This window comes from Bufo bufo, chromosome 6 (genome assembly GCF_905171765.1).
Source record: "Bufo bufo chromosome 6, aBufBuf1.1, whole genome shotgun sequence".
Classification (NCBI taxonomy): Eukaryota; Metazoa; Chordata; class Amphibia; order Anura; family Bufonidae; genus Bufo; species Bufo bufo.
Genome location: NC_053394.1, coordinates 84063116 through 84076867, shown reverse-complemented (window position 1 = coordinate 84076867; position 13752 = coordinate 84063116). Strand labels below are relative to the sequence as shown.

Here is a 13752-nt window from a genome sequence, read left to right as displayed (position 1 = left end):
CTAACCTCTTAGTACCAATATATGTCTGTACCTTTCCTTTACTAGATATATCGGCCTTCACCAACCTATCACAAAGGTTTGGTGGACGTCGATAGGACATGAGTGGTGGTACCGTAAATTCTTTAATGTGTTTCAAATTACTAGTCAAAATTAACCAATGTTTTCTCATAATACCATTAATCTGACTACTCTGTTCTGAGAAAATAGTAACAAATGGAATACGCGTAAAGGGGGCCTTATCCTTCTTCTTGTCTGACCATTGGTGGTTCAATGCATTTGACAAATGTTTTTGTATATGTTTAGAGGGATATCCTCTTTGTCAAAATTTCTATGTCATCTCCTGATCAGTGATGGCCAGGTTGCCGAGTTCGCCCGCAAACACATGCGGGCTGCCATCTTAACTCACAAATCTGGCGAAGCACAGGTAAGCCCTTACCTGTGCCTGCATCGTGATCCGGTCTGAAACAAATGCGGTCAGCGGGATCAGGCAGTTCCGAGAACAGCCCGATGAAGGCCCCTGGCGGCTGTTCTCGGAACTGCCTGCTCCCGGTGACCGCATTTGTTTCTGACCGGCTCGCGGCGCAGGCACAGGTAAGGGCTTACCTGTGCATCGCCGGACTTGTGAGTTAAGATGGCAGCCCACGTGTTCGCGGGCGAACAATGGGAACTGGCTATCACTGCTCCTGATACCTATTAGATAGTTGGTTAGAGTCCTGTACAATACGCTTAACTCTAAGAAATTGACTATATGGTAAAGAATCAACCGTTTATCTCTGAAGATTATTACAATCTGTAGGTTTCATATATAAATTCATGCTTAGGTGGTTCCCCACCACCTGAACCATTGTGTCAAGGAATTGAACTTCTTCTGTAGAGAAGGTAAGAGTAAAGCTGATATCCGGATCAATCTGAATGAGAAAGTGGTGAAAGTCATGTAAAGTAGACTTATCACCTGTCCAAATCAGAAAAATATCGTGGATTTATATCGCCAGCACTTGGCTGAAGTGGTGGGACACATAGACACATTGTTCTTCCAAGGCAGCCATGAAAATATTTGCATACGTGGGCGCCACGTTAGAACCCATGGCGGTCCCACGCAACTGCAAATAAAACTGATCCATAAAAGAAAGGTAATTGTGCCGCAAAACTAGGTTAAGCAGATCAACAATGACGTCCTGACATTCTCTAGTATATTGACTAGAATGTAGAGCTTTTTGTATACAAACTTGTGACATCAAACGATGCCAGTATACAATGTGTAGGTATTGTGATACTGGTAATTTTATCCAAAAAATCACCTGTATCCCTGATGTAAGACCTAGTCTTCACTGCAAAATCCCGTAAAGCTTGATCTAAAAAATATAGCAATGTTAGAGAATAACGATCCCCTACCGAAAACATTCGGACGTCCCGGTGTGTCAACTAGTGATTTGTGAATCTTAGGTAAAATATACAAAAAAGGTGTTCTGGGGTGTGCAGTAAATAAAAAGGTATAAAGTTCCACATCAATGATCCCTCCCAGTTTGGTGGCATCCAATTTATATGTAATCAGTTTCGAAATGTCAAACTTAGGATCACAAGGTAGACGTTTATAGACATTAATATCGTCCAGCTATCTATCTCTCTACATCCATAATGGATACGTCACGCTTAAGCTTATAGCATTCCTTCTCCTCTGCCTGACTGTCACGACTATCGTCATGGTCGTGACTCCTTGGGAGCCGCATGCATTTGCCCGCGGTCTTGTATTGTTGTCAACCACAGGTGAGGGCTAGTATCTTGCCTCACGTGTGGTTGCCGCTGGCAACTTGTGGTTGTTGGGCAGTGGAGCAGCCTGAGCTGGTTGCTGGGCGGCTCGCTGTCCATGCATGCAGTTGTCTTTGGCAACGTGTAGTTTTGTGTATGCACTTTGTCTGTTTGTTGTGCACGAGGTTATGTTTGTATGCACTGTGACACCTCCCTTCACTTGCGGTTGTCCGCGGCAACGTCTGGTGTTGTGTGCATGTGGTGGCAGTGTCTCGGCCTGCTGGCTGTTCCTCAGGACATGGTTGCCACGCATGCCGTTGCCGGCGGTAACAGGTGAGTGTCTTTATGTGCTTTTCCCTTTAAGTAGCTTCACTACCTTGCCTGGTGTAGGAAGGGTTAACTCCCTTCTTTCTGTGTGAACACTGGGTGTGTCTGAGTGTGGGTGTGGCTACTTTGGGCTTTAAAGCCTTTCTGGAGACCAGATGCTGAGGGGTACTTCAGCCATGGTTGCTGGAGGCATCCTCCTGGTTATTTACCATCTGCCAGTGTGGGCCACCCTTGTGGTCATAAGTTTATGTCACACATGATGTCATTAAGGTGTGTTTTTGGTATGTTTGTTTATTGCAGCTTATGGTCCTGGGTTCCTGTGTTATGTCTGGTGTGTGCTGTGTCCGTGTGTGTTCTTTGGACAGCAGCGCTTCTGCATGGGTTCCAGGCTTTGTGTCTGTGGCAGGTAGGTGCTATACTTGTTGCATTTACCTGCCATTGCCATAAGTTGTTTATGTTTCCCCTTTTTGGTAGCCTGGCCTGTGAGACTCCTGTTCCTCCGTGTCTAGGAGGAACAGGTAGTCTTACCCAGCTCCTAGCTTTAGGGATCTGCGGAGGGTTACTAGGGATCCGAGGTTCCGGAGCATGAGCCCTTTTACCTTCAAGGTCGGCTCATGCAGCTAGGAGTCAGGGTCAGATTAGGGATGCGATAGGAGGTGACCTGCTCCCTAATTCTGTGCTCCTGGCCAAGCAGCGACTATCATCTTCGACATCGCACGGCTGAGGGTTTTCCCCATACTCAGCCGTGACACTGATGTCCCCATGTCTCTTCTGGAGCGCACACGTGATCGGCGCGGTGACGCTCTTTGGAGCGCTCACGGGACTGGAGCGGTGACGACCCTCAGTCACATGGGGTTCGCCACTGGTAGGGCGAGTTTGGCGCTACTGTGACATGCGCACTGGCCCATGGAGGACGCGATCTCTCACACTAGGAGCCACCAACGATGTAGCAGGTGTTTCTGTAGATATTATATTACATATCACAGCTGATGCTGATGATTTCTAATTGCACTTGGCACTCTTTACAGGTGAAACCACTTATTCAGGCACTTAAAAAATATAAGACACTATTTATATCAAAGGATGAATTTACATATGAATCATTAACTGCTATGACATAAGTTTTTATATTATTAACTATTGATGCACTTTGAATCATGGATATTATATGTGTTATTATTTTGCACACTTAATCATGTATTATTGATGATTAATTATGTATCCTTATTATTATGTGGGTATTTAAACCTCTGTGGGACATCATTTGTTTGCTTGACAAAGGCCCCATTGAGCTGGGCTGAAACGTTGCGACTACTGGGGTAATAAACGGCTCCATCACCCTCACCTTCTGCCTCAATTATCTGTGGATTCGTACCTGGAATCTAGGAGGGATTGCACCCAATTTTACTTTTTGGAGAGTGTGCTGCTGTATAATCAACTGTTGAAGGACCACAGTTCCTGTTAAAGGGGTTGCCCAATTATAAGGGGCAGAATGGGTTAAAAAATAAAGATCACCCACCTCACCGATCCCTACCTAACTCGGTCGGTCCAGGAAACACGGTCCATTTGTTGGCCGAAGCTACCTTAACTCGGACTAACTAGACCATAGTGATTTCTGAATGATACAATGAGTTCCTATCTGATGGAGGGTCCATTGTACTGTGATCAATGATGATGGGAGTCCAGTACAATAGACTTGTGATGCAGTCGGTGCAGGAGATGCAGCCAACACATGGACCATGTTTCTCGGACCGAGCACAGTTGTGTGAATCAGCCCTAAATGTGTTTTGATTTTAGGATACTTTCACACTGGCGTTTCTGGGTCCTCCTGTGAGATCCGTTCAGGGCTCTCACAAGCGGCCCAAAACGGATCAGTTTAGCCCCAATGCATTCTGAATGGATAAGGATCCGTTCAGAATGCATCAGTTTGCCTCCGTTCAGCCTCCACTCCGCTCTGGAGGCGGACACCAAAACGCTGCTTGCAGCGTTTTGATGTCCGCTTGACGATGCAGAGCCAAACGGATCCGTCCTGACTTACAATGTAAATCAGTGGGGACGGATCCGTTTTTGCACAATATGGTGCAATTGAAAACGGATCCGCCTCCCATTGACTTTCAGTGTAAGTCAAAACGGATCTATTTGCATTATCATGAACAATGCAAACGGATCCGTTCTGAACGGATACAAGCGTTTGCATTATAGGTGTGGATCCGTCTGTGCAGACACCAGACGGATCCGCACCTAACGCAGGTGTGAAAGTAGCCTACCTAATTTGCCCATTTTTTTCTACTTGTTCTATTCTTGTTTGCTATGCGTTTGTATAGTGTCATATACTGAATTCTGCAGCCAGTCCCACTTTCTTTCTTTGCTCTGTATTAAGGATGAGTGTATTGACTCTATTGGTTTGAAATTCATTCCGAATTTTCCTAAAAAAATTAACAGAATCTTAAAAGGTCCGCTTATCTCTAGTCTGTATGTGCTGATCTTTTTATTTGGTTTTACATAGATCGATTGTATCTATGATTCACTAACCGCTTCCTTTTTAAAGGGGTTTTTCCGAGAATTTCTAACAGATGACCTATCCTCTGTATAGGTAATCGGTATCTGATCGGTGGGGGTCCGACACCCAGGACCCCCGCCGATCAGCTGTTTGAGAAGGCACTGGCGCTCACAGTAGCGCTGTACATTGTATAGCGGCCGTACTTGGCATTGCAGATCAGGCCACTTCAATGGAGCTGAACTCTACCTAGGTTCTGTGACTGCTACTGCCTTCTCAAACAGCTGATTGGTGGGGGTCTTGGTTGACGGACCCCCACCGATCACATAATGATGATCTATCCAGAGAATAGGTCATCAGTTAAAACATTTCGGAAGACTCCTTTAAGTTATTTTGTCCTGCCTATGTTTCTCTCTTTGTATGGATTGTTGCTGACCTATATACTGTCATTCTTATAGGCGGCTTATTTGTGTGGGGTTATTCATCAGTGTCCAGGATTTTCACACATTTATGAATTGTGACTTTTTAAAATACATAACATTTTTGCGCAGTTTCACTTCATCCCTAGGCATGTTAAAAAAAAATGGGAGAAATGTATTAACATCGATCATTTTATAAATGGATATTTTTATAAATTTGCAGCCAGTCCCCAGCTTGTTTACTTTCAGTCAATGTACAGACGGGTCACGTAAGGCTGCTGCATGCAAGCGGCACATCACAGCTGGGACACGTCACCACTGAGTTCAGTAATTGATTGCAGCGGTGCACATTACCCCATCCATACCCTGGCCGGATATAAACAAGCCGGGGAATAAAAGATGGAGCCGGGGGAGAAGTAAGGCTACTTTCACACTCGTGTTTGGTGCGGATCCGTCATGGATCTGCACAGACGGATCCGTTCAGATAATACAACCGTCTGCATCCTTTAAGAACGGATCCGTTTGTATTATCTGTAACATAGCCAAGACGGATCCGTCTTGAACACCATTGAAAGTCAATGGGGGACGGATCCATTTTCTATTGTGCCAGATTGTGTCATACAAAACGGATCCGTCCCCATTGACTTACATGGTGTGCCAGGACAGATCCGTTTGGCTCAGTTTCGTCAGACGGACACCAAAACGCTGCAAGCAGCGCGGAATGGAGACAGAACGGAGGCAAACTGATCCATTCTGAGCGGATCCTTTTCCATTCAGAATGCATTAGGGCAAAACTGATCCGTTTTGGACCACGTGTGAGAGCCCTGAACGGATGTCACAAACTGAAACCAAAACGCCGGTGTGAAAGTAGCCTAAGTATGATTTTTTTTTATTGGGTACCATATACTTGTGGAGCTAATTAAAAAGGGACAAGTTCATGGAAAAACCCTTTAAAGGGGTTGTCCACCTTTCTTGTGCTTTTTTTAAGACCCCTTGCTGCTGATCCCCTAGTTCATGTGTTGATCAAGCTAAGGGACTTGTTTTCCATATAAATGTGTTGCCTTGTATTAGGTTGTTGTTTTTTTTTTAAAGGGTTTTAAGATTTTAAATTGTGTTCAGAGCTGAATGGTGCTCCCTGATGTCCTCTTGATGTTATCACTTGTAGGACTTTCCATGGATGAGGTGAGCCACAGTTCCTTCACTACAGCTCTGAAGGCTTAGCTAGCTACAGACTATCTGCTTCCCTGTCCAGTGTACCTCAGAGGCACCATTATTTTACCATGCTTCCTATATACTACACATATAGAAAGTGTGCCCCCAAAGCCGCCCAGATCCTTCTCATCTCCGTTACTTGGTTCTGTAGCGCTGGCGGACATGACTCAGTTATCACAGAGTCATCAAAATTAGCTTCTTATTTTGGAACCAAGACCAGATATGAAGAAGTCAATCCCTTCCTCCTGTCAAGTCCTCTGTTGGTTACAAGGAAGCATGATCTACTGCCAAATTCTTGCACCCCTCTCCAAATAGTCTCTGTGATCAGGCATGGGACACGATACCCTACCAAAAAGCAAATACAGAAGCTGAAGAAAATGTACAGCCTAATCGAAGAAAGTACAAGCAACTGTGAGCTGGTAAAGGAGCTGAAGAGCTGGGACATGTGGTATGAGGACTGGATGGATGGACAACTGGTGAAGAAAGGAGAGGAGGACATGAAGAACCTGGCTTATAGACTGGCTTCTCTCTTTCCTTCCCTGTTCACGTCGGACAAGTTCCATAAATGTAAAATGTCTTTTACCACCAGCTCTAAGCATCGATGTGTTGACAGCACAAAAGCTTTTATCAGCGGGCTGGCACACACTTACCTCAGACTTCCTCTACCAACTGAAGATACACGGGAAAGTAAGTGAAATCTGCCATGGTCAGAGGGCTGCTCTCACATATGACCAAGTCTTTTAATGTCATCATGAGTCCTCAAAAACCATACCATTAAAGGGGTTGTCTTATCACAGACGATGGGGGCATATCGCTAGGATGTGCCCCCATTGTCTTATAGGTGTGGACCCGCACCTATATCGAGATCGGAGCTCTGAAAGTGGTGGAGGGCGCACTGTGCATGCCCTCCATTCATTTTCTATAGGGCCGCCGAAAATAGCCGAGCGCTGGCTTAGCTACTTCGGTGGGGAGTGCACCTTGTGGTGGCCGGACCGGAGTCCTCCGGTCACCACCTTGCGGGGCCCCGTTCCCAATATAGGTGCGCGTCCCAGAGGTGAGACCCGTACCTATAAGACAATGGGGGCATATCCTAGCGAAATGTTCCCATTGTCTGAGATGAGACAACCCCTTTAAGGGCTCGTGCACACGATCGTTGGAGACTTTGTGGTCCACAAATTGCGGATCCACAAAACACGGATACAGGGTGTGTGCATTCTGCAAATGAACAGAATGGCCATAAAAGAACTGCCCTATCCTTGTATAATGCGGACAATAATAGGACATGTTCTATATTTTTGCGGAACGGCCATGTGGGAAGACAGACGAGGAGTGCACACGGAGTTATTTCTGTTTTTTTTTTGCGGCCACAATGAAGTAAATGGTTCCGCATGCTGGCCGCAAAAAAAATATCGGAAAGGACACGGGAGAAAAATAAGTTTGTGTGTATGAGCCCTAATGTCCTGGCTTTGTGGAGAAGTGATTTCAATACATTCATAGCCAGATCTTCATCAGGAAGGGGACAATGCACTGCCTTGTTCTTGGGATCCAGGGATCTTTATGGTATTTATGGTGATATATAATATATATTGGGAAAAGCCCTTCATGAAATTGCTGTGCAGGCAGTTCCCAAGTTCACGTCTCCATTTTATTTCTGGGAGCTCAACCTCCAGACATCTGGTAGGCCACATGGCCTAAAGCAGCCTGGAGCTACCACAGTAAGGCTCCATTCACACGTCCGTGGTGTGTTGCGGACCAGCAACACACCCGCCCGGCACCCCTATAGAAATATCTATTCTTGTCCGCAAGCTGCGGACAAGAATAGGACATGTTCTATCTTTTGCGGAGCTGAGGAGTGGGACCTGAAGATCGGGGCGACGCTCCGCAAATGCGGATGCTGACAGCACACTGTGTGCTGTCTGCATCCATTCCGTCCCCATAGAAAATGAATGGGTCCGCACCCGTTCCGCAAAATTGCGGAACGGATGCGGACCCATTTGAGGACGTGTGAATGGAGCCTAAGTGGTGAGGAAGGTAGCCAAAGACTCTCTTTTCTTCCACTGCTTTAAACTGGATCTGCATCTTTAGGCCCCATTCACACGACCATATTTTTGGTCCGCATCTGATCCGCATTTCAGTGGAGCCCCACATCCATATGTTCGTTCTGCAGTCCAGAAAAAAAATTATAGGACATGTCCTATTCTTGTCTGTTTTGTGGATGAGAATAGGCATTGTTACAATAGGTCAGCAGAAAAAAACCAGATGGAACATGGACGTCATCCGTATCCGACAGCAAAATACATATGGTTGTGTGAATGCCCTCTAAAGATGTGGACACAGTTGGAAACGGGGTCTGCCAAGGGATCTGAGCGGACCTGGGACCTCCTTCTCTGGACCCAGTTGTAGTCGCACCCCCACGATGATGATCGCTATGCTACTGTCCCTATCTTTATTTAAATAATAAAAAAAAGATCGTAAAATCCTGCAGTTTTCACACTGGCCACTCGGCCCACATATAGGTCAAGACTTCCTGTTCTTTGAGAGAGAGTTTCCAGAGGTCAGGAGGGGGCAGATAAGGCTACTTTCACACCCGCGTTAGGTGCGGATCCGTCTGGTATCTGCACAGACGGATCCACACCTATAATGCAAACGCTTGTATCCGTTCAGAACGGATCCGTTTGCATTACCATGAACAAAAAACAAAAAAAATATTTAATATTTTTTATTTTTTTGTTCATGATAATGCAAACGGATCCGTTTTGACTTACACTGAAAGTCAATGGGAGGCGGATCCGTTTTCAATTGCACCATATTGTGTCAGTGAAAAACGGATCCGTCCCCATTGACTTGCATTGTAATTTAGGACGGATCCGTTTGGCTCTGCATCGTCAGGCGGACATCAAAACGCAGTGTCCGCCTCCAGAGCGGAATGGAGGCTGAACGGAGCCAAACTGATGCATTCTGAACGGATCCTTATCAATTCAGAATGCATTGGGGCTAAACTGATCCGTTTGGGGCCGCTTGTGAGAGCCCTGAAACGGATCTCACAAGCGGACCCAGAAACGCTGGTGTGAAAGTAGCCTAAGCTGTGATATCACCTATTGCAGTGATGGTGAACCTTTAAGAGACCGAGTTCCCAAACTGCAACCCAAAACCCACTTATTTATTGCAAGGTGCCAACACGGCAATTTACCCTGAATACTACAGTCCAGTATAGTATGTTCTCCATGTACTTTATCATTTAGCTATAATATCCTGCCTACATTCAGTGCGCCCTGCACTGATGAATGGCAGGAAAAATCTAAGGTATATTGGTACACCATAGACTTTTTCCAGGGGGCGGGTGCCCACAGAGAGGGCTCTGAGTGCTGCCTCTGCCACCCGTGCCATGGGTTCACCACCACTGACCTGTTGTGAATGGTTGATCCTGTGTTATCTATACAGAAGTGATATTTGTCATTGTAATTCTGTCTGTGATGATAAAGAGATGGCTACTAAAAAGTTACCCTATACAAACAGGGAGGTCTCCACATACTATTAGGCCTAGTGGTCTATGCAAAAAAACTGCATGATTTTAGTTTTGTGTTTTTCTTTTTAATATAGATGAGGACATGGAAAATGAACAAAAAATCGTCAAAAAAATAAATAAAAAATGAAACCTAAAAGCAGATTTAATCAATGGATCATTTTTTAATGACACATTCCCTTTAAATGACTTATAAGTGATGCATGCACCTCTGCCATATGGCACTACTGTGCATTGAAAAATGATTACAGGGGTTGTGTCATCTCAGACAATGGTGGCATATTGCTAGGATATCCCACCAATGTCAGATAGGTGCAGGACTCGCTCTTATCTCCAGAATGGGCATAAGTGAAGGAAAGTACACTGCGCAAGCGTGGCCACCCTCCATCACTTCTATGGGAGTCCTAAAAATAGCCAAGCGCTGGCTTGGCTATTATCTGAACTTCCATAGAAGTAAATAGAGAGCACTCCACGCATACGCAGTGCGCTCTCCTTTACTTTGCGCGCCCTGTTCTGGAGATAGGTGGGACCTGCACCTATCCAACATTGGAGGCATATACTAGTGATATACAACCGATGTCTGTCTGAGATGACACAACCCCTTTAAGTCTCTGTCAGTAATTAAAGGGGTTTTCCTATATGTCGTCGCTCTATAATAGGTGGAGAACTAACGCCTGGGGCCCCAAATATACTGAAAATGAGAAGAGAATGGTTGAGCGCTTCCCTCAGACCAGCTGTGCCCCAGCTACCCACTGTGCAGTTTCATGGGTGCCAGCTGCAGTTCCATGCACGGCCATGCGTCAGAGTGTCGCTGTGCAGGGAAAGGAATCCAGCACTACATTGCTGTTCGTTCCTTTCATTCTCAGGATCATTTGGGGCCCCAAAGTTTGGATCATAAAGTGATGGCACATTTTAGTGGTATTCTGTGCAGTGAAATGTCTGTGTCTTTGAGCAGGTGCGGCGTGCAGAAACCCTGTGGTCAATGACACTTTAATGCGTTTCTTTGATCACTGTGAGAAGTTTGTGGCCCAAGTAGAAGATAATGACACAGCAATGCATGAAGTGGACAAGTTTAAGAAAGGACCAGAAATGAGGAGAGTGCTGAAGAAAATATCTGACCTCCTAAGCGTTCCAGAGCATGAGCTGGATGCAGGTACGGCTGCTTGAATACCATCTCTATGTTAGGGGGACAATCTGTGGGGTTTTAAATCAGGACCTGTCACCTCCCCTGAGTTTGCTGTAGTGACTACTTGTTCCCCATGTAATAACAATTCTGGAGCATTATTCTTATCACTGTATGTTGTGCATTGCTCTATTAAATCCCGCTAAAAGTTTATGAATTGAAATTGGCAGCAGTCTGCAGTAAGGGTCCAACAGGGTGTTACCAGTGGTCAGCCGGTGTCCAGTCAGTGCTGCCAGTCTCAGACTGTGCAGGGAGACACCACAACTGGTAACACCCAGCAGGACCATTGCAAAATACTAGTAATTTGTTCATAACTTCTAGCAGGAATAATAAAGGAATAGTGCAACAAGGAGTCATAAGAAAAGATGCTCCAGAATAGTTATTACATGGGACTGCAAGTAGTACTAAAACAGACATGACAGGAGAGGTTACAAGTCCTTTTTTAACCCCTTAAGGACCGAACTCCTTTTCACCTTAAGGCCTCATGCACACGACCGTGCCGTTTTTTGCGGTCCGCAAACCGCGGATCTGCAAAAAACGGAAGCCGCCTGTGTGCCTTCTGCAATTTACAGAACGGAACCGGCGGCCCATTGTAGAAATGCCTTTTCTTTTCCGCAAAACTGACAAGAATATAACATGTTCTATTTTTTTGGCGGGGCCACGGAACGGAGCAACGGATGCGGACAGCACACAGAGTGCTGTCCGCATCTTTTGCGGCCCCATTGAAGTGAATGGGTCCTCATATGAGCCGCAAAAAAGGCGGCTCGGATGCGGACCCAAACAACGGCCGTGTGCATGAGACCTAAGGAGCAGGCCATTTTTTGCAAATCTGACCAGTGTCACTTTATGTGTGAATAACTTTAAAACGCTTTTACTTATCCAGGCCATTCTGAGACTGTTTTTTTCCATTTCGTCCACCATGACGGCTCTACTATGATACTGACCCCTTGACCTCTGTAGGGGCAGGAACACAGAGTTTAAAAGGCCACCACCCACTCTCACCCTCAGTGTTTCCTGTCCCTACAGGGGAACCTCACAGAGAGGCCTCCTGATGGAGGTGAAGACTTTTATTATTTTAAATACCTTTGGGATCTGTGTCCCTTAGCTCTGCCCTCCTGCGGTGGAGTCCAAAGCTGGGCAGAGGATATCAATGGAGCTGATCTTGTTCCTGTCAGCAGGGGCCTGTATCTCTCCTCACAGCGTCGGTCCCCCTTTCCTACATTGAGGAAGCTGACCACGTGCCGCAGAGACACGCTGCACGCCGACTCCTGGTTAAATGGCCTCAGCCCTGCACTCTGCTACGGACCGGCAGGAGGCTAAAGGGGCGGAGCTTGGACCGGACGCGCGCGCATGCGCGCACCGCAATGACGTCAGACGCCACTCTGGATATTTAGAAGCGGCAGTTTTGAATATGCAGTGGAACACAACCTGGTCTTCCTCTTAGTGCTCCAAGCTACAGATGTCTGTCCCTGTCGCCCCTGCAGTCCAGATGGAATCTTCTGAAGCCTCCTCAGCTACTCCAACCGGGAGTTCCCCTGTGGGGAGAAAGAAATGATGTATCATATCGACCTGCTATACTTATCATGTCTACTGATACCTGGTTACTCCTCTCTTATAGGGAGTAAAAGAGTCCAGAACCAAAACTACAATTCATAGGTGTGCGACTTGTAGCAAGAGACTTCCAGAAAATCACAAAAAGAAACTCTGCCAAGTTTACATCAATGATCTTGTAAAAGAGGAGCAACCATCCATACTGATGGAGGTCAAATCCTTGATTCAGAGCGAAATAAAGTCCTCCCTGGCCTCTCGTAGATCTGTCCCTCCTACACCACCGTCGAAAAAACCTAGGGTGTCTGTTCCATCCTCCTTTTGATTCAGAGGACATGGACGAGGAGGCCTCCACCTCTAGACAGAACGTTGACATTGACGCTATATCTGAGGGAGAAATTGTGGAGGATAGTAAGAAGTACTTCTGGCTGATGTTAAATTGTTTAATGACGTCCAGGTGGCTAAGGTAGTCAAAAAGACCTCCCTTCCATTTGAGGACTCGTCACAATTGCAGGACCCTATGGAGAGGAAGGTCGACTCACTTCTAAAAAAAATCCTAGGAGGTATAAAAACAAACATAGCTGCGACGTCGGTAGCATGTGTTTCTGGTTCAATGAGTTGGAAAACCATATTAAAAATAAAACCCCAAGAGAGAAAATATTAACCGCTTCCGGACCGCCTAACGCAGGATTGCGTTCCGGAGATGGTCGATTTGTTCCTCTTCGACGCATCGTCGCGTCATCTTGCGAGATTTCCTATGAACGCGCGCACACAGGAGCGTGCGTTCACAGGATCGGGAGGTAAACGAGTGGATCTACAGCCTGCCAGCGGCAGGCTGTAGATGCGATTTTTTTATTTTTTATTTTAACCCCAAAAAGGTATATTAGACGCTGTTTTGTTAACAGCGTCTAATATACCTGCTACCTGGTCCTCTGGTGGTCCCTTTTGCTTGGATCGACCACCAGAAGTCAGCTCTGTAAGTAGCACCAAACACCACTACACTATACCCCCCCCCCCTGTCACTTATTAACCCCTGATCACCCCATATTAGACTCCCTGATCACCCCCCTGTCATTGATCACCCCCCTGTAAGGCTCCATTCAGACGTCCGTATGTGTATTGCGGATCCGCAAAACATGGACACCGGCAATGTGCTTTCCGCATTTTGCGGATCCGCACATTGCCAGAACTATATAGAAAATGCCTTTTCTTGTCCGCAATTGCGGACAAGAATAGGACATGTTCTATAGGCTCTACAAAAAATGCAGTGTTCACCCGATCAGGCCTGATCTTCTGC

The 13752-nt window shown here is 46.1% G+C and overlaps 1 protein-coding gene across 1 annotated transcript in view; it reads left to right on the top strand.

The window, feature by feature from the left end:
• The window catches only part of MINPP1 (multiple inositol-polyphosphate phosphatase 1), a 76660-nt gene that overhangs the window by 2974 nt on the left and 59934 nt on the right, over positions 1–13752 (top strand). Inside the window, exons 2-3 of the mRNA XM_040436955.1 lie at positions 6155–6888; positions 10680–10877. Coding sequence (XP_040292889.1) covers positions 6270–6888; positions 10680–10877 — 817 coding nt within the window. The 5' untranslated portion in view covers positions 6155–6269. The remainder of the gene's footprint in view (positions 1–6154; positions 6889–10679; positions 10878–13752) is intronic.